This window comes from Carassius gibelio, chromosome A20, assembly GCF_023724105.1.
Source record: "Carassius gibelio isolate Cgi1373 ecotype wild population from Czech Republic chromosome A20, carGib1.2-hapl.c, whole genome shotgun sequence".
Lineage (NCBI taxonomy): Eukaryota > Metazoa > Chordata > Actinopteri > Cypriniformes > Cyprinidae > Carassius > Carassius gibelio.
This window is the reverse complement of record NC_068390.1, coordinates 16,181,597-16,203,055: the sequence shown is the minus strand read 5'-3', so window position 1 is coordinate 16,203,055 and position 21,459 is coordinate 16,181,597. Positions and strand designations below refer to the sequence as shown.

At 37.9% G+C, this 21,459-nt stretch overlaps 2 protein-coding genes across 3 annotated transcripts; one reads left to right on the top strand and one right to left on the bottom strand.

Annotated features, from left to right (window-relative positions):
* Nucleotides 1-113: 113 nt before the first annotated feature.
* LOC127938293 (carbohydrate sulfotransferase 14) lies at nucleotides 114-4,647 on the top strand. Its single transcript, XM_052534805.1, has 2 exons — nucleotides 114-577; nucleotides 2,990-4,647. The coding sequence occupies exons 1-2, from the start codon at nucleotides 305-307 to the stop codon at nucleotides 3,815-3,817; spliced, it is 1,101 nt and encodes a 366-aa protein (XP_052390765.1). The 5' UTR covers nucleotides 114-304; the 3' UTR covers nucleotides 3,818-4,647.
* A 968-nt stretch (nucleotides 4,648-5,615) lies between these two features.
* LOC127938291 (centrosomal protein of 135 kDa) lies at nucleotides 5,616-20,086 on the bottom strand. Of its 2 annotated transcripts, XM_052534795.1 has the most exons (26): nucleotides 19,776-20,086; nucleotides 19,227-19,375; nucleotides 18,587-18,777; nucleotides 18,314-18,481; nucleotides 18,068-18,212; nucleotides 17,343-17,427; nucleotides 16,938-17,066; nucleotides 16,522-16,737; nucleotides 15,840-15,905; nucleotides 15,097-15,247; nucleotides 14,761-14,993; nucleotides 14,150-14,302; nucleotides 13,886-14,026; nucleotides 13,615-13,689; nucleotides 11,739-11,890; nucleotides 11,483-11,598; nucleotides 9,671-9,825; nucleotides 9,447-9,502; nucleotides 9,151-9,319; nucleotides 8,880-8,990; nucleotides 8,386-8,571; nucleotides 8,100-8,309; nucleotides 7,805-8,007; nucleotides 6,756-6,860; nucleotides 6,372-6,515; nucleotides 5,616-6,255 (listed from the first exon to the last, which is right to left on the bottom strand). In XM_052534795.1, the coding sequence occupies exons 2-26, from the start codon at nucleotides 19,343-19,345 to the stop codon at nucleotides 6,234-6,236; spliced, it is 3,501 nt and encodes a 1,166-aa protein (XP_052390755.1). In that variant the 5' UTR covers nucleotides 19,346-19,375; nucleotides 19,776-20,086; the 3' UTR covers nucleotides 5,616-6,233. The 2 variants fall into 2 exon arrangements, with proteins under 2 accessions (XP_052390755.1, XP_052390756.1); XM_052534796.1 differs by lacking the exon at nucleotides 5,616-6,255 and having other exon boundaries at nucleotides 6,368-6,515.
* Nucleotides 20,087-21,459: the final 1,373 nt, after the last annotated feature.

Below are 21,459 nucleotides of genomic sequence, written 5' to 3'. Positions count from 1 at the left end.
GTATTATAGAATTTGTGTCATTTTAAAACGACTTGACTAGTGTCCCGCATCTCTCCATCAATCACGAACAGCTAAGACTTACAAGACCCCCGAAATCTCTCTCTCCCCACCCCCATTACTCAATACTACATTTCCCAACATGCTCTCTTGAAAAGTTTTTTTCCTCCCTTCTTTTCAAAGAAAGCACTGAAATCAGATGTTGGTTAGCTGCTTCACTGAAGCGATGGATGTGTGTTGATCTGTCGGTATTTTGAGTCACTGAGCCTCATTAACCGGACGGACTCTTTTACGCATGTGATTCACTATGCCGCCTCGCAAGAAGGAGCACGGGATTAAACGAGCGAGCGGATCCCTGGTCCACTTCAGACCGTACGTGAGCGCGTCCACCGTTCGCCGACACTCCGCCGTCGTTCCTTCGGTGCTGACGTTCGCCGTGATCGTGGCATCCGGAGGCCTGTTGCTCATGATAGAGAAGGGAATGCTGAACAGCGTGCAGACTCCGCCGCCACGCGCCAGCGGGAAGAAAGTGGAATACCGAGCGAGGAATAGCGACGCAGCGGTGGACGTGGAGTCTCAGGTAAGATAGACGAACAGAGGCACAAATTCGCTAGATTGTGAATAAACAGTGGAGTATTTTGTGAAATTCCTAAATATTTTTATGTGTTTGCTTGTAGTCCTCAGACTTTCCTCGAGTTTTTGCGAGTCAGTGCTGCAGTGAATTTTCACGATAACTCGGGCTGCGTTTCAAAACATTGTGAGCTTTCTACCTAGTCAACAATTCAGTCCAATACAGTGCCCCCTATTATTACGTGGACAATTTAGCCACACGTAAAATGTTTTAAAAGTATCTTGGGTTGAATATGTAACGATAGATGCGCTTTAAAATCAAAGCAATGGGTCACAAAAATGATCAGAAAACTGAAGTTCTCTAATATTCATTTAAAACTCTAAAAGTGTCTCAGGTGTTCGTCCTTTGCCCAGCTAGTGCACTACTCTGAGTACATGGACAGAAAAGAGAGACCGTTTATGAGGAATAGAAACATTTAAGGCACTCCATACTATACTAATCAGTATAACGTTAGTCCTTTCATGCCATTTGGTTTGCCCAAACTTCTCAATATCTTTTCCTCATTACTGCAGTTTCTTTCTGTACTGTACTTTTGGACACTAGTGTAAAAAGTAATTTTAAGGTTTAAATCCGATTATGCCTATTTATATCTGATTAATCCAATTATACTGTCCTATTACTACTCCACTGGAGGATCTATGGGTTTAGTTAAATTTGGTATGTGGAAAGCATCTTTGATGGAACACAGGAGCTCCATATTTCATTCCAGAAAATATTAAACAGCTTCTTTCCTTCAAGCCAAGATATGAAATCTGAAACTTGGGGCCAACTCTTTCAAGGTAAGAACCCTGCTGTGCTCTTGACAGAAGAGTACAATCACATGACAGTTCAGCTACCTTCTCTGATCTGTCTCAACCACTGATAGGAAATCTAGACGTTTTGATTGCGGAATTGCCTAAAGTAACCAGGCATTATTGTAAAGTTTTTACATGTATTAAATAATCAGTTTAATGTGTTTTTTTTTTTTTTTTTGCAGTTTCAACTGAATGTATGAAGTGAGCACTCATGTTATTGAGAACTCCCCATCGTATGTTTTTGTATATTTTGCAACATTTTAATGTTTTCTTCTTGTGTATGTAATCCTGAAAATTGATGAGTTAGTTTTAAGTGCAGTTCACTTGATGCTTGGTCTTCCAGAGGAATGTCCAGAGTAAATGTTTTTTTTTCTCTCTCTCTGTTTAGTAACACCTTTTCATGTTTCATCTGCTTTTGGCTTGATGGAGAGATGTTTTTTTCTATTTAATATATAACATATATTTTAGTTAGCTATTTTTAAGTGTACATTTTTATTGGCGGTGTACATTAGGAGAAAATTATATTTAGATCAGACCCAGTGAGTTGAGACCTTTTGAGTAAAGTCATTTTGTTCAAGAATCATTTGGTACACAATTTCACAAAATAGTTATTAAGTAATTAGATGGCACATCTCATTTTATTTCCATTTAACATGGTTCTCTGAAATAATTGATTCTAATTGGTAAGTTGTGCCCATTCATGGGTCAAATATGCAATACGTTTTCCCCTAACCATTTCGTCCAAAGCAATTTTCTAATTTAACTTTAAGCATTATATACCTTGAACAAAATCAACTACAGGGTGAATCACAACATTTCAAACTTTAAAGTAAAAAAAAAAGGATTTGAAAGTTTGACAGAAAAATAAAGAAAAAGGTATAAAACTTTGTACTTAACTGCATTAATAAGTGAAAACTAAAATCCCGTGAAGTAAATTTGAATAAGTTAAAACGATGCGCACTAAAACATTTGGGCAGTTTTTTTATTGGTGTATTTTTTTTTTTCCCCCACCTGGAATTCTAATGTTGAACCGTTATTTTAAAAAAATAAGTTGGAATAATGTAGACTGATGTCTTCGGCAAAAGACTTGGACAGCCATCCAGTGCATTGTGATTGGCCGAATACCTCAAGCGTGTGATAGAAATGTTATGCCCCTTACTATACTGTGATGCGTGTCCCGGTTTGAACACTGGCACGACAAGACAAAAACAATAAAACCCATACAATAAAACGAGCCATTTGTTGCATCCAAATCTTCCCACATGCAGACGTAGACCTGGGGGTGTGTTAGAATGAGCCGTATTTAGTGGGGTGTGGACGAGTCTTAAATTTAATAAAGAATATCTCTTTGGGTTTGGGACTTTAGTCTTTTCAACTTTAGGGATCTTATCTATTTAAAAACAGCTTGTAACACTCCAAAGAGAAAGGAAAACTTGAAATCGCATCATATGACCCCTTTAACAACTTTGCAGCTCACAGTAGGTCTACAAAACTTGAAACTAAATGTATGCTCAAGTTTTTCTCTTTTTATATTGTTCTAAAGTTTTATATGCCCCTTTCCCCCCAGATTGTACAAGAGATTCGCAATCGCACCATAAGATCGATGTGTGGTCAGAAGAACATGCCTCACAGTGTGTGGGCTCTCAGTCCCCTGCAGAGGAAGACTCTCCTCCAGCACATACTAGTAAACGACAAGCATCGCTTCCTGTACTGCTACATCCCCAAAGTGGCCTGTTCCAACTGGAAGCGAGTGATGAAGGTACTGAGTGGGGCTCTGGCCAATGTAGACGTCAAAGTGAAGATGGACCATCGTGCTGATTTAGTCTTTCTTTCTGACTTTCCGCCCGAAGAGATTCGTCATCGACTACGACATTATTTTAAATTCATGTTCGTGCGAGAGCCGATGGCACGCTTGCTTTCAGCCTATCGCAACAAGTTTGGTGAAATTGAGGCTTATCAGCGGAAATACGGTGCAGAGATCATACGTCGCTATAGAAAAGGCTACGCAAAGGATAAAAAAATAGCAGGAAATGACGTGACCTTCACAGAGTTTGTGCGTTATTTGCTTGATGAAGACCCGGAGCGGATGAACGAACACTGGATGCCCATTTACAACCTGTGCCAACCCTGCGCCGTAGAATATGACTTCATTGGCTCGTACGAAAGGCTGGAAAGTGACGCCACTTACATTTTGGAACGTGTCGGAGCGCCGCAACACGTGCGTTTTCCTGAACGCCAGACGTGGTACAAACCCGTCACCAAAGAAACGCTGCATTATTACCTATGCACTGTGCCACAGAAGTTTCTCAAAGAGCTCCTGCCCAAGTATATTTTGGACTTCTCTCTGTTCGGCTATCCTTTACCCAACACAACCACTGAATACTGTAGACATTAACAAAGGAATCGGGTTTATACCAGCTATGTGAGAATGTCTATAATCTTTGAATATGTTAATATTTTAATACATATATTTTAACCTGTACAGTATTGAAAATATATTTGAATATAAGCCTCAGTACAGTGTATTTGAGAGCTATTTAAGTTCAGACCACTATTTAAAACTGGAAATATTCAATCAGCTATTTTTTATTCATGAGATGCAGTAGGATGTCCATATTAGTGGGGATAAAATGAAGAACATTGTGCTGTGCACAAGACTATCATGACAGTTTTATATTAGTAAGCACAAGCTTTCACCATTTTCATGTCTTCGTAATGTTAAAGTTACGAATGTTCTTTTTTGGTTATTTAGATAATCATTACCTCTGCTGTCCTTTATGATTTTGCTCATTAATCCTTTTGTAAATAGAAACATGAAGCTCAAATAGCAAGAAAATTAGTCTTCAACTAGCTTTTGAAGTCGTGCCTATCTGTATCTAATGAATTGTGTTGAGTGTGTTGTTTCATATGACAAAAACAAATATCTCTGACCACAAACTAGAACCCTTTCCATCTGCCACTTCCTCTGAAAAGATGAGACCCTGAGTTGAATCTCTTAAGAGATAATGAGGAATGCAGTTTCACATCCAAAAGCAGAAGTACTGTACAATGAGAAAAAAAAAAAATTGATACTTGCAAACTGGATTTCATCGGGTAATGTTGGGTAATATTGGTCTGAGAATAATATTAATATTAAATAACTAAACTGTAACAAGCTAATGGTGATTTAAATCATACCGCAAAACAGGGATGTAAAAGCTCAGCTTTCTCCCAAAAGATCAGTCTGGATAACACACAGGGATAACAGGAATTACATTTAAAGGCTGTCTGCACCAAGAACTACAACAATAACTATAGCCTTAATCAAAATTATAAGAATAGCAAAGGAGATCAACAGTATTGTTTGAATAACTTTCAAAGTGTTGTTCAAAGGTGCTTGTCTGTGCAAATGCGATCATGATGCTGGGATGTTATGAGTGATTCTCAGCCCAAAAGTTTTTGGCTTTCACAAGGTTCTGGGAATGTTCATTTTTGTTACAAAAATAACTAACAGAACATTACCAGTATGTTATTATTTGCTTCTTTCGGAACAACATACTAATATAATGTTTGAGGAATATTCTGTGTTTGCTGGGAGGGTGTTGCTAGTTGGATGCGTTCAGTGTTCAGAGGTTTTTTCTAATGCATTGTCAAGCCATTGTTAGGGGCTTTTCATACAGAACACATTTTTCCATTTCACATTTCCACTTTATATATTTTTACTGGTTATTTCACGTATGGCTAAGATTTTTTTTTTTTTTTATGGCTAGCAATAAAACAAAGTAAAAAAAGTAGCAATTGCACACTTCAGTAAACACTCATTCATCTATAGTAAATGGTGCAGAATGAGTTACATACTTACACTTACATGTTATACTTAGTATTGAAGAGCAGTAGCATGGCTTAGCAAGTATCAATAAATAAATAGCAAGGAACATGAGAAACATTAAAAATGAAGAAATGTTCATCACTCTAAGTTTACAGAGTTCACCGGCTGTTAACGTCAAACAAAAGCTAAAAAGAAAATACAATTCAGGAAGGCATGTTGAATTGTACTCCAGAATATCAAAGAAAATGAACAGCAATTTACTTCTCATTAGACCAAATGAATGTCACTCTCTGATATCCAAACACACACACACAAACAAAATGATTACGTTATTATTAATATCACATAGTACACAGAGCCAATGATTTATACCAAACAGGAGAGATTGTATTAAAAACTATTCATGTTTATTCATAAGTTAAACAGTCAAAATAAGTTTTATTTTACATACATACAGATATAAAACACAGGATGGTGTGGACGTGTGACATTAACAGCCCTGAGTAACATGGCATTATGAACTTTCTCAAGACCTCTTCGGTCACTTGCACTGCCAGTTCATTTCACATCTCAATTCAGGCATGTTTTAGAACAGCTTTCCTCTTTAGTTGAACTTGTTATTAAAGGTGGGCCATGTGAAGATGATAAAATATTAAATACATGGAAGTGCTACAAGGTGCCTCATTTTCCATTCACAGATCTAAAACTATTAAGAACAATGATGACACCTCAACTACAGCAAAACAATTTCAAGTTATTACAAAGTGTATAAATTAACAAAAGACACTGCTCTACATATTGGCTTTGGTGGCATAATTTTACCGTTGACCTTGTAGATATACAAATACTTCCCTTTTAGAAGCCCAAGAAAATATCTTCTGGACTGATTTCAGAAACATTTCTGGCTCAACACAATGTTTCATCAGAACAAGTCTTTCACATAACATCCATGTCTTTTGTCACTGAAAATGGGACAGGCTGTGAAGAACGATTTCCTTTGTCACTACTCCTTAAAGCTCACACTTCTGAAAAATGTAAAGTAAACGTGTTATTTTAATCATAAATGCATGATTAAAAATATCCTACAAGAGCCGAAAACTGTTGGAGATGATTTCACATGCAGGTTTTAGTCAATACTCACTTTTCTGGCATCTTGTCTACGGAGTGCTCTGGTGTGCGGAGGATGGAGCGCTCAGGGGAAGCAGGCCGGGGACTGAGAGGAGAGGAGCTCCGCAGCGAAGAGAAAGATAAGCCCTGTCTGCGCATTTCCTGCACAGCTCTCTCCCTACCACAGAAGAAGAAAAACAGCCACACATCAACAAACATCTGACAAAACAACATACCTAGATCACAAGCCAGCTAAAAGAAGTTAACGTACATACTAAAATAGTTGGGTGTAATCTTACACCTAATATTTGCCTTAATGTACAGTTCTATGTAGAATGTTTCAAATGGGTCATTTACAATACTTTCTAACTGAGGGTTAGGCAGTCCACTGGGTACTGTAATAAAGCAAGGGTCTAACCTTTCAAAGCGTTCAGTAGTCAGCTGCCTCTTGAGGACCTCCATTTCTGTCTGCAGCTGAGACACTTTTCCACGCAGCTGAGAGACCTCTCTAGTATGAGCAGCCCTACAATTAAACACATTTTGAGATCTTGGAAGTAAGAGCAAACATTTTGTTTTAACCAGCTTGTGTTGAGTTTAAACTGCTGGAGTGCATTAAGACCTCCTCATTTGATTGATGTCTGTTTGTTCCACACGCTGCCATCAGTGATCAGCATGGCAACTGCACACTTACACTAGGCAACACTATTGAAAAACTGCTTGTGTGAGGGAATCAACATTGAATGGACTCTCCATGCTCCCTTAAAGAGGACACAGTCATAGAGGAAACAGTCTCTCTCTCTCTCTACATATACAGAGGAGGACAGAGAGATCTGATGTTTTAGAGCTCTGTGTCAGTTAAAACAAACATGTAGTTTGCTCCCCTCTAAATGACTGGGTGAGGTTTGTTTGCCTCCATCCGTTACCCAGTGACCCCTCCTTCCTTTCCATCAGTGTACTGCAGTGCATATCTGACATATCCAACACTTTCTACATTACAGCCTGGGTCCGTGGGGCTAAAACTACCAATCATTTTGACAATTAATCCAGAAAATATTTGTTAAATATCAAATATAAATGCATTATATTTTAGATTGCATGCTATACTGTGTGTGCAAAAAACTAAATATGAATACAATGTTAACTGCATATGGCTGTTTAATCGACAGAAGATTTTATCCAAAGCAACATACAGTGCATTCAGGCTATACATTTATTTTTAATCAGTAAAGTGTAACATTTAAAGTCACTTTGAGCTTCATGTGACAATGAAAACATGAGAATTGGCTGCTGACAAAAAGCTTTACTGTATTTTTTGATCAAATAAATTAAGCTATGGTAACCATTAGATACTTCTTTTAAAAACACTTTAAAACAAACATTTACCAACCACCTTAAAAACTTTTAAAAAGCAGTGTAATAATCACAAGCATTATAAATGGCCCTTGTGCCCAGCGTTTTTCCACTTACGTTTTACTGTCAGCTAGAGCGAGGCGGTCTTTCAGCACTTTGAGCTCAGACTCTTTCTCGCTGGCACTCAGGTGTGTCTGAAACTCCTTCTGTCGATTGGTGGAGAGCAGCGTCTCTAGATTGCGTACGGACAGTCGCTCGCTGGCCAGCTGCTTTTTCACAAGCTCTCCCTCGGAGCGCACATCCTCCAGTTCACCCATAACCTGAGGTTGAAACTCAAAGGTTAGTGTTGCTTAGTTGCATACATGCTCATTTTCAATATGTTCAAATTTTGATGATGGTGTGTGTGTCTTACTCTTTCCAGCTCCATGGTCTTAGCCGTCAGCTGGCGAGCGGTGAGCTCTTTGCTGGAGTCGAGCTTAACGCACAGTTCTCTGACAGACGCCAGATCTGCCAACACTGAGGCTTTCTCAGCTCGAGCCGCCTGGACCTCCTCTTCCAGACGAGACATTGCCCGTGCCAGCGACGACACCTGAGCTTCGTATGCCTGCAGAGCGTTCAAGTGCTGAAGGAAATCACAGGCCATGAGGTAATGACAAACAGCCTTTTATTGTCCTCCTCATGCTCAGAGTCACTCATACCTCCTGTATCTCTCGGTCCTGCAGCGAGACCCTCTCTCGGAGGTGTCTGCGCTCTGTGTCAGATGAGAGCAGTTCCAGTCTGATAGAGTTGTTTAGCCCCTCAGCCTGCTGCAGCTTCTGCTCTCTATCTTCTGACTCGTTGTGGATGGTCCGGAAACGCTCCAACATGTCGCTATTCTCCTGTTCCTATGCACAACATAAAACGGCGTTCGTGCAAAATCATAAATCGCATCTGATAAAATGGACACTTCTGACTTCAAATTGGAGCATTCACAACATGAATCTGCGCTGAATACATCATTCTGCATTTTGCTTTTTTTTTTTTTTTAGTTAATGTAGTATAGTTCTACCATGTAGTTCTACCGAGGGTAAGAAGGTTTTAAGAAATATATTTTAAGTTTGAAAAAATGTTTAAATTCTAATTATAACAATCACATTATATAAAAAAGGAATATTGACACGATTTCCTTGTTTCTTTCCTCTCCATTTCTCACCTTGGCAGCCATCATGCTTTCTATCCGTGCCACCTCTGAGATGTAGGAGTGAACTCTGTGCTTCAGTTCATCCCTCTCATTCAGAGCCTCCTGCATCTCTGCATGCACCGCCTGGAGAATGGAGCACAAGAACGTGAGCATGTGTGTATGGGAGGTTCACTGGTCATAGATGGTCATGTTAATAGTAGTGGGTTCACCTTTACCATCTGGAAGGTTGGGAGATAGAAAAACAGGGAAAAGAAAAGAGGACTGTTGGTGTGGGTGTATACACCTGGTTTTCTCTGGTCATGGTGGCCAGATCGTCCTGTAACCTCCGGTTCTCTCTCAGCGCGACCTCTCGGTCTCGACTGACAGCTGAGAGCTCCTCTTGAGATTGGTCCAGCTGTCTGCGCAGACTAGAGATTTCCCTCTCTCGACTGCTCAATGTCCCCTTCAGCTGACTGAAATACATGACATAAAAGACATTCAAGGCCTTCTATTCTTCCCCAAAAATACAGAAAGATCCCATCATCTTGAGAACAATTAGATTTATTATAAAAAAATAAATAAAAAAAAACAGACACTTACTCCAGAGAGTTCTCCAAGTCTGTGACTGTTAGTCGGACTTCCAAAAGAGTCTTTTCCTGTAGAGCAAAACCAACTTTATAATGCAGTACCATAGTAATTTGCATGATTTTACTGATTACTGACAGGAGGTTGTATTCTCTACAAATATTACCGAATATTTTGTATTTAAAAACAGGGCTGTAATAAGACTTCCCCTCATTCTGTGTGTCAAGTATCAGCAGTACCTTCCTGTGGATCTCCTCTTGTAGCAGCACCATACTCTCAGTCTTCTGGTCCACGGCATCCTGCAGGGCGTCTTTCTCTCGGTCTAGAGAGGCCACTGTGCTTTGAAGAGCTGCAACTTCATCTTTCCTCGATGATCCGTGTCTGCTCAGATCAGCTACATAAAAAAAACACAATCAAAATCATATTTCCACATTAGAAATACTGTACAGCGAAAAGATATCATGATACCTAAATTTCTAATGAACACAAAACTAAAATGCTAATGAACACCCCCCCCAAAAAAGCATTTACGTAAACTACTGTTTGAAATTATTTAAAAAAAAATTTCCCTTACCTTATTAAATGAGTCATCTTTCACATCAAATTGCAAATACATACATTTTACAAGATTAATGTCTTTTACATTTTTGAATATACAAATGAGAAATGTTGGGAAAAAATTCATTATTTTTTAAATATGAAACCAAACCTCCAGTAGGTGGCAGGAAATTACTGTTTTACTGAGGGAGTCATTTAGTCATTCATTCAACTGATTTGTTCAAACAACTGATCAATGTAAGTCAATTAATTTTAACTTCGTTTATTGAAGTACTATTGTAAAAAATCAGTGTCAAATTGCAATCGTGATTATATTCGGGGAAACATCTTGGTCATGCAATGATATTTTTTGTACCACAGTATGCATCTATAGTTTTCTGTGAGTTTTACTTTGTGTGTGCTACGTAAAACCCATGGCAAGACAAATACATTATCAGTCTCAATTTACACATAAAGCAATAAAATCACAATCATTGTTGTGAGAAAATTTTTGGTGGCGAGGTTTCAGTGCTTCCCTAGTTATTTTTTGTTATTGACGTTTTAATCAGGCTTCTTGTGCGGTCAGGCAAATAAAATTCTCTCTCACTTGCCCTTTAAAAAAAATCAACTTGTCCCAGACCAGCATTAATTGAGCCCTGTTCCCCACGGTTTACTTCGGCCCTAAAGTTTCAAGTATTACAAACTGCGAACTTTGTGTCTTCTTCACTCACAGTGAAGAACTTCCACACTGTTTTGGAGATTCCCAATTTAGGAATGGGGTCCCCTAGTCACAATATTCCCAATCGTGTCTCACTGGCTAACTGTGATGATGAACCAGGTAAATAAAAAAATGGTTTTGATGATCTACTTGTTGAAGGCATCCAAAGAGACTGGAGCAAGGGCAAACGTAGAGAAAAACAGAAAAGAAGATCAGCTGATGGAGCAGCAGGAAATAGTTTCTAGAAAAGAAGAATAATTCAACTTATGCGAAAACAAGAACACTTGAACAAGAAGATGAAGAAGATGCTGAAAGAAATGATTGAATTGGTTAACTATAATTCAGAACTGTAGTCTCTTGCAAATTATATCAGAGCCATGAGATTGCAAACTTCTGTTACAAAACCAGAAAAGCCTTAAAAGGTAACAGTGAGATATACAATTTGTTAGATAGAAACCTTAAAAGGCAGCATTAAGGAATGCATGATGTTAAAATTTGCTCAACAGTTGAAACTGACACATATGCTTGCTTTTTGCTAATAGAATGATGATTGTGCAAGGAAGTGCATCTTGCAACGACGGTGCAAGATGAACCTTCTTTCTAAAAAGTTGTATTGTGATATGTTTTATCTGATCAAAAAAGGGAAGATGCATGTGGATGTGAGCGTAGCTGTGATATCAAAAAGGACAGATGCATGAGAGAAACCAGGAAGAAAGAGACAGAACAGCTAATAAATCGATAAAGGTGCACTTGCGAAAATTAGAAGATCCAATAAAAAGACACTGTTCTGACACACCAATTTTCTCTTCTAGTTTGTCGATCTGTTGGTGAGCTGCCTGTAGTTCATTGGTCTTGACCGATAATCTGTGTTGAACATCTGAGAGAGACTGCTCCATCTGCTCCTGCAGAAGCCTAAAGACACACACACACACACAAGAAATATCAAGCTGCTTAATAACTTTAGGTACACTATAGGCACACATTTTAAGCACAACTATGGCATGCAGAAATGTCTGTCTACAGCAGTGCTACACAAACAAACGCACACGGACCTGAGTGCACAGCTCTCGGCTCTCTGCTGTGTGGCCTCTTCTACATTCTGCAGCAGCACCACTGACTGAGCCTTTAGCTCCTTCTCAACAGCAACACGACTCTCCTTCAGCACAGCCACCTGAGCACGCAGATCAGCCCTTTCTCTCTCCAGCTACATACACAAACAGTAATACATCAAATTATGATAAATTTACAGGTGTTTGTTTAATCTAAAATAACCTCACACATAGGGCAAATTCATAAGTGAGCATTATTTTGCTCAACCCACAACGAGGCAAATAGCACTTTGAATAATATGATGAAAAATTTGCACAGAAACGGTTCTGCAAATAGTATACTTACCATATAATACCACTTGGGTTCATGAGAGCAATTCAGGGTTTTAAATTCCTCAGGTCTCAAAATAAACCAGAAGAACTTCCCACCCAGGATCACATTATCATAAACGGCAAATTACAAATGACAGTTTAGTTGACTGAACATTTCACTAGTGTCTTTTGGAAAGTATTCAGTTCCTTCATATTTTAACAACCGTACAAGTAGCAGCCCCTTCCTGCAGTGTCCATCAAGGCATTTGAAATCAGCCCATAACTATCCAGACTAAGGATGTCAATTTTCTATCATTTCCATGATCGATCATCATTTAAGTTAATGATCAATTAATCGTTAACCTTAATGCTTCTATTGCAGCAGCACGCAGTCACCGGTATGACAGGAGGTGCAAAAGCCACTTAAAAAATCGATTTTCACCCTTGAATTAAAGGAGTTTTAGCCTGATTAAAATGCTAGTAGCAGGATTATAAAATTAATAGAAGTGATTATGAGCATTTGATAAAATGAAGAGAGCGTGTCGTATGTTTGAGAACATTTTACTTTGTTGGCACGGAGACCGCTGAATGCGCCTCTTTAAATGGTTTCGTGGTGATCATTGTTGTATTTTAAAACTGACATTATGGCATTTAAAATAAAATTATCCCAAACATAACTGACGCGTCTGGCTATGCTGCTCAGTCAGAGAACCGCTTCCATCGGCGCTGCAGCAAAACGCACCGTTACTCACATCAAATATTTTTATGTGATTATTATGACCAGTACTTCATTTGATCCTGCTTGGTCCTGTTCCTGAAAATGTCAGATTTAGATTTTTTGCTTCCCAGTAGGCCTATGTGTTTTAAAAAAAATCAGCATTTACAGTGCATTAGATCGGAATAGTGTGTGCATACGAGATGGAGCAAGCGCGGGTTTGGCTGGATTTATTTGGAGGTTATTGCTCACGTCTCATTCGACACAAATCCAACTGTTTCCATATTTGCACTGTATTGGAATGTTAAACTATTATTTATAATGTAAACTAGGCCTGACTTTACATGCATTCGCATATAGATGGAAAAGATCATCCGCTTCACATGATCAAAAAACGTACTTGGCATAACATGACTATTTAAACAGTAACCTTATATATGTTTGGTTGACTGTATTTAATTTTGTTAATGAACAGACTGCAATGTAAATTTGAATTGCTAGAATACATGCCAGCAATATAGATACAGCTCGAGACATAAAAAAAAAAAAAAAACTATATAATCCACAAAAGCGTTTACTTTCATTTGTCCACCCTCACAGTAAAAACTGAAGATTTGTGCTCTTGTGATATAAAGCAAACAAACAGAATGCACATTGTCATCCCTTTCTTTCCATGAACTTATGGAACACAACCACACTTCTGTTTTAAATCCGCATGCAGCACAAAATTAAATAGGTTAATCGACTGCATCTCTTACCAACAATTAATCACTCATCGATTAATCGTTCACATCCCGACACACTGGTAATGTTTGTGAAACAAAAACGGTGCAAGCTCTATTAGTGTAGTACCATCTCAATGGTGTCCTCCAGGTCAAGAACCCTGTTCTCCTCCTGTTCTCGTGTCAAAGTTGTGCTTTGGGCAACCTGCAAAGACAGAAAGAAGCTTTATCTTGGCAACTCTCCTTTTAACACACAGCTATACCACTGACCCTACAAGTCAACTACAGTTTAGAAGTGCCGTGTGGAATTTCAAACACACTACTCTAACCACAGAAAACTGCTTGCACACACTTAGCAGCTATTTATGGTCTGCTTAAAATATTAAAAAAAAAACACACACCTTGAGGCGGTCTCTTAGCATGTCTCTCTCAGCAGTAACTCTCTGGAGTTCAGCTTCGGTTTGTTCCCGGTCATCTCTGATCCTGTGCTGGAGTTCAAAGGACTTAAGCTCCTTTTGGACACGTCTCAGCTCTTCTTGGGCCTACATTTAAAACACATGCACAACTATTACCATGGAAAGCAGCTAGATGTTCCATTTGGTTCTACTCCACTCCAAAATAAAAATTCTCATTGTTTACTTCTGCTGTCCCAGATTTCTTCTCACCTGCTGGTACTGAGAGCTTAGCTGGTCTCTCTCTGCAGTCAGTAGTTTAACTCTGGTCTGGATGTCCTCCATGTGTTTCTCAAAGCCCAGCAGCACTGACTGAAGCTCATCCCTCTCCTTCAGTGCACGTGAAAGCTCTGGGTCGCCATCTCTCTAGAAATACAAAAATAGCACGGTGTGGGGTAATCATTTTTTGTGAATACTTTCTAAATTAATGTTTAAGGCAGGTAATTAAAGAGTCAATAATAAAAAATCAGTTATAATATATAAAGGTAATAAGGAAATAATGTATGCATAAAATTATTATAAACAATTATAATATTTATTTTTTCTCATATTTTCTTATATTGTTTTTTTTTACTCCATTTTCATCGACTAATATTTTGAAAACTTAGCAACTCGTTTATTGAAAACCAAAAGGTATATTTGTAAATAGTAAGTTTATTTACATTTTATCCATGTGTCCAAATTGAGAAGAATTATATACTATCATGGCCCTGCATTATGACTGCAGAACTTGCAAGAATGATAAAAACGGTGTCATCTAAATTTCACTCCCTGCTTAAACCACATATCTTGTTATAATTATAGAAGTAAATGTCAGCTCCAACCTTTCCGTGCCAGTTGCCTCTTCCTCTGGGGCTCCTCCCCCTGCCTGGACTAGGGGTGGGGCTTTTGTCTGTCTTGCCCCTAAGCAGATGGTATCGCTCCAGCTCCTGTTTGTAGTAATTTCTTTCCTCCTCTAAACTTTTCACAAAGGAATCTAAACGGGATGGAGACTGCTCCTTGCCACACATCCCATGCCTTGCACGCATCCGCTCCAATTCTAGAATCATCTCCTTGTCTAAAACAAACACAGCACCAAAATCACATATGCAAACACATACACACATCACTCCACCAAAACAATTTTTAAAAACCCGGAACAAAGGAGTGCTACACCTCACCAGCCTGAGTCACTGCTTCGACTTTATCCTGAAGTCTCTTTTTGTCTTCTTCCAGAAAGTGTATCAGGCCCTCCATCTTGTCATTCTGTTCTTGAAGATCAAGCAGCTGATCCCTCAGACGGTCTTTCACGTGATCTCCCTCTGCCATATCCTGCAACAAATCATAGCAAAAGTAAAAAAAAATTCACTGAATCTCTCACCAAAAATCACACAGTTATAACCGAATGGTTATTTGGTGGTGCTGTGGACATGACCTGACGAGATGCAATGGTGCGCGTGCTGCAGATTAGTTTCTATGTAAGCTCCAGGTGGCGCAAAGGATTTTTAATTGGTTAATTCTCTCTCTCTTTTTTAATTATAATATATTGTTTATTATTGTTGTTTTGTCTTCGATTTATTATTGTATTATTATTATTATTGCATTTAATATCAAAAGAAAAGCCTGGTTTCTGAAAAAAGTATAAATGTTATTTACAATGTATACTTAATTTTCAGATAAACACTGACATGTGTTAAAACTATTAAAATAACTTGAAATGCCCATTTATTATAAAGTAGTACTTCCTTTTAGTAAGAAATCTTTTAATAGACGTTGTAAAGTATTTACCCAAAGATGGTAAACAAAAACATACGTGCTTTATATCCAGAAGCTATACTACACCATCCATGTCATGTCAGGCCAGACAGAATAAATACACTGTTCTGAACCAGATGGTTAATTTAGTATGGATCCATGCACACACCCGTCGTAATGTAGCGATGACCTCCTCCAGGTTCTCTAGCTCCCGCTGTTGATGCTGAATCTCTTTCTAGAGGTAGAAACAGGGACAGTGTAAGTATCACTTCATAAAGATAAATATTTCATATATTAAAATCCAAGCATTAACACATTGAAAGTGAAAAGTGACATACAGCCAAGTATGGTGACCCATACTCAGAATTCATGCTCTGCATTTAACCCATCCAAAGTGCACACACACAGAGCAGTGAACACACACACCCACTGTGAACACCCACTGTGAACACCCGGAGCAGTGGGCAGCCATTTATGCTGCAGCGCCCGGGGAGCAGTTAGGGGTTCGGTGCCTTGCTCAAGGGCACCCAAGTCATGATATTGCCGGCCCGTGGCTCGAACCCACAACCCTAGGGTTATCAGTCAAACTCTCTAACCACTAGGCCATGACTTCCCAGACCAAACATTAGCATTTTAATCATTCGTTTACCAAGTATTAAATGGTGATAAATATTGAAATAAGTATTATAATCATTTAAAATTCTGAGGTGCTTTAAGCATTTTCTATCTCTGCATTTCACAAAACTAATTTATTAATCTATCCGGTTTGATTCCAATTTAGACCTTCAGAGAAGCACTGAGTTTTACTTTATTAATAAAATGTTCACAAGCAAACACCCCACTGAGGTCACCTTGGCCTCTTGCAGCTCCATGTCAGCAGTCTCTAGGAGTATCTCTTTGTCTTTCTCTAGCTGCTGGGCGAGCTGGTCTATCTCCGTGAGCTCCTGACACAGCTCTTGATTTCGAGTGCTCAGATCAGCTACCTCACTGGACACATTCTTCTTCCTTTGCTGCAGTCCGTCAATTCTCTGTTCCAGGGATCTGTTGGTCTCCTGCAGATACTCTATCTGAGAGAGGAAATTATTTTTTATTATAGAGTTATTACGGGGTTAGCATCTACCTGGAGATAAAGACCTATAAACATATAGAGCAAACAGAAAGAGGTGATGTACATCAGTCTGAACTCTTCATCCTGAAGGTATATGCTTGATTCGGTGGTCTCAATCAGATAATCTGCCAGATAAGTACAAATAAATATACCATTTACCTGCAGGTTCAGATGAGCAATAAGTTTTTCATTGCTGATGTTCTGAGCCTCCAGAGAGATGACATCATAGGGTCGACCACCGTCCAGAACTCGATTCAGACGCTCAATCTCTTTATCTCGCTCTTCCACCTGTACACAGAGCATGATGAAAATTTGTAAGGGCACATTTTATGGACAAATGGATTAACAGTTAAAATTATATAATAAATAAAAGAGATAATATTATTTTATTAATAACTTTTAACAGTTCTGAAGTTTAAGGAGGACCCTCAGTTTTAACAACTATGATCACTTTCTCATTCTCCCCAAACAATCAAGAAGCAGGTTATGTAAAATTTGTTCTCCGAAATATTAAAATATCACGTCAGAATAAGTAATTAGAGACGTTTATGTGTGCACGCTTGCCTGTGTGTTGAGATGTTTGATTCCTGCCTGCGCTCTCTCCAGGTCAAGCTTCAGCTGTGCCACTTCCTTCTGGAGCTCATGGATTCTTAAAGAAACAAAAATAAACACTTTTTTAAAATTATTATAAAAGTTGTAAAATTAAAAAATAAATAAATAAATAATAATAATAAAAAAAAAAAAAAAATATATATATATATATATATATATATATATATATATATATATATATATATATATATATATATATTTAATTCATTTTATTTCTATTTACATTTTTTTAATAACAATTATTAAATTAGCTTTCAAACATTTACGTCATGTTTACGCCAACTGTTCATATGTAATAACTGGGGCTAAATGTGATCTCATGCAACAAATTACATTTTAAAATTTCACTCACTATATATAATTAAAGTCATAAAACTTATTTATATTAATAACCTTTATTTTTAAATAAAGTAATAATATATTATATCATTTAATTCTTAAAAGCCTTCAAATGTTTATTTCATCTTTATGTTTTAATTGTGGCTGTCAAATAAACGTGTTAACTCAAGCAATTGATTAAATGTTTAAATTTCACTGATAAGTAGATTATATAAATTATGCTTTTTTTTCTTTCTTTATTTCTTCCTTATAAAATACAATGTGATGCCTACAAAAAGCAATAATTTTTGTAAAAACAACTGATTTATCATGATTCTGTTCTGTTTTCTTCCCCACACCTGTCGTCAGCCACCTGAAGAAGGTCAGCGATGTAAGGATCATCTGGTTGTGCCACAGATGAAGGGATGGGGCCACTGGAGGATGGGAGGAGTTCATCTATCTGCATCCGCTGGCGTCTAAATGGGATGGATCGCTTCTTCCCTCCTTATTAAATGAATAAATGACCATGAAATGTTCGAATAGCAATGTAAACAAAAATGAATACCATAGCTGAAATGTTAAATAAAATGTATCAAGCAAACAACCTGGTGTCTGAACAACAGCTTGCATGTTCTTCTCCTGGAGCTGTAGGATACGCTCGGTCTTGGCTTTGCTGTCCTTCTCAAGGGATCGAACTTTGTGCACATACTGATTATTGAGGAATTTCAGATCTGAGGTTTCATGGTCCAGTTTCCTGACGTAAGCTTTCAGCTCTGTTAATAGAAAAATGGTGGTTATAATAACCATTCCCTTTGATTTATAAAAAAATAATTAAATCTGTCTGCAACAGGATTTGAGGCATTAAACTCAATCCATACCCCTGCTGATCCGATCCTTCTCCTCTCTCAGTTTCAACAGCCCAAGGTGCAGTTCATTGTTTTCTCTGACTAGCCGGGCATTTTCAGCTTTATATGGCTCCAGAACAGCGTCAACATTTCGACTTTCTTTTTCCGTCTTTCCTGCAGCAAGCTTGGCATTCCTGAGACTCTCTGTGGTGTGGACCAGGTCACTAACATATCAATGAAAACAAGGATTATGCTCCTGCCAAATCATGTTCCACATATTATAAAATGTATGCCATGTTTAATTTTCATGAAGACTATTTCCAGAAACTAGAAAAACATTAACACACATTAATCCATTTTGTAATTGTTATTTTGAAAATCTATGTTCTTATCATAACTTTTATTTGCCCCACTGTTGCATTGTCACAATCTAATGATCATATACTGAATTGTTATTTGCAATTATTTGCAAGAGCATCAGTGAAATTATAAGTATGCAACCATAATTCCATCATGTACCATCATTTATACATAAATACATAGAAATGTAATAATTTATTGAGCCAGGGCCACTGAAAATAATAGTAGGGCATGCATATCTGAACTAATGACCCTGATGACAAAAAAAATATTGTTTTTTTTTAGTTCAATATGAACAATACTGCACATCCACCTGAAGAGTTTCTCGACCAGTGGCAGACTCTCAATGGCTAGCGGCTGTCTGTAGCCCAGCTGATCCAAACGCTTCCGCAGATTGATGAACTTCCGCTCGGCGCTGGTCGTCATGGTCATCCAGCACAAACACAAGCTCCGCTCTGCAGTCTGCACACACACAATGATTCACATGACGACACCCAACTCAACACAGATTTTACTGTATGAAATATGAAAACAGTCAGAGCACTGGTTGGTTTTATATCTTTTTTTTTAATACTTTAAATCTTTATTAAACAGACGTTTATAAGTGAGCTACCAATCTGGTGTGCGTTTTCCAAAAGAACTAACGTTATGCTCGCAAGTTCCGTCGGTAACGTTACTAACAGAGCTCATAACAAGTCCGTTCGAACTTGTTGGCTAACGACGCTTTTGGAAAACTGATCTCTGGACAGTACTTTAGGGGCAGCTCACTTTTAAACCGCGAGCATAAAGCTACAATAAACCATTTAATATTAGCGCAAATGTATATACAATAAATTACTAAATTCTCACAAAGCATACTTACTCTGACGCTTGTTGTTGTTTACGTAAACTGTCACTCTGTCTTCGCAGAGCAGTTTGCTGCATTAGCCACTCTTCATTCTGCTGTTTTCAAAACACTAACATTAGCAGCATCTCTGACATACGGAAACAAAGCTTCTCTCCTCGGGGGGAATACTGCTAGCTGTTTGTCGTTTGGGAGCTTCTCGGTGCTTTCATAGTGTGAAACTGTTTTGAGGTTAGCTAAGCACCAGCGGCTTTTGCAGATATCCTCCCCTCCCCGAAATGAACGGTCTTCCGGTGGCGGAAACACTGTTTGAAAATGGCGCCGAGAAGAAGGAAAGACCGGAAAGACCAGTCCTGCTCATTCGTTCCCATTAAACTGGAGATGTTGAAATTGCGCCATCTAGTGGACACAGTACAAAAAGAGCGATACAAGTGGTCACAACTCTATGTGCTTTCAGAACAGGTAACGTTAATATTAAGGTGTTAGAATCATAATGTATGTTAAAGTAAATAAGAATTTTCCCTTCAAGTCCATAAATATGAAACAAAAGAACACCTATTTCTTATTGTAATATTGAAACTTTTTGTTTGCTTTGTATTTGGTAACGTTACACCAGACTTTTAAATTAAATTAAATTAAATTCATGCATTTAGCAGACGCTTTTATCCAAAGTCACTTAGAGTGCATTCAGGCTATCAATTTTTACCTATCATGTTAGTAGGTGACACAGTGAGAATATGGAGATCATGGAAGAAAAACAAAACGGTGCAAACATGTGACCCTGGCCCACAATAAGGGTGTTTTTTTCGAAATGTAGATTTAAACATAATCTGAACGCTGAATAAATAACCTTTCTATTGTTATATGGTTTATTAGGGTAAGACAATATTTGGCAGAGATACGATCTAACGTTATTTGAAAATCTGGAATCTGAGAATGCAAAAACAAAAAAAAAACTAAAAAAACTAAATATTGAGAAAATCGCTTTTAAAGTTGTCCAGATGAAGTTCTTAGCAATGCCTATTACTAATACTAATTACTAATAACTTCATGGAACATGATCTTTACTTAATTTTTTTAAAGAAATTTCTATAACTTTGACCCATACTATGTATTTTTGTCTATTGCTACAAATATACCCCAGCGACTGGTCCTGGGTCTAAAATATGGAATATTTGGTGCAGCTGTTGTCATTTTGGCCGAAAGGTAAGATGAAACTCTCATGGATTGAATTGTGAATCTACTGTTTTATAACAGTATTCAAATTTGTATAACAGACTACTAATATACAATTCATATAAAATAGAAGTTGTCTGCTGATGAAAGATAAAAACCATGAGAGCCAATCAGAATGCACCTGTTTTAAAGCTCGTGCATTTTAAAACGTCAAAACTGCAGAACGCTATTATAAACATGTTATAGGCTAGTTAATTTGTCTTCTTTAGAGTCTATGTCTGGAAGCTAAAATATATTATTTAATATTGTTATGTTTTTCAGAAGTGCCGTATACGGTCTTCTTTATTAGCAAAAACTACAGAGGCCAGTTCTTTCAATATCTGTAATTCTTTCAGTCTGTGACATGCATTTAGAGGCTTGTGCAGCATTTATTAAATTCAAATGGTGTATATTTAGAAACTGAAATGTTAGGGCAGAATGGGGTGTTTTTATTGTGTGATCATCCTCTGTCACCCCCCCCCCCCCC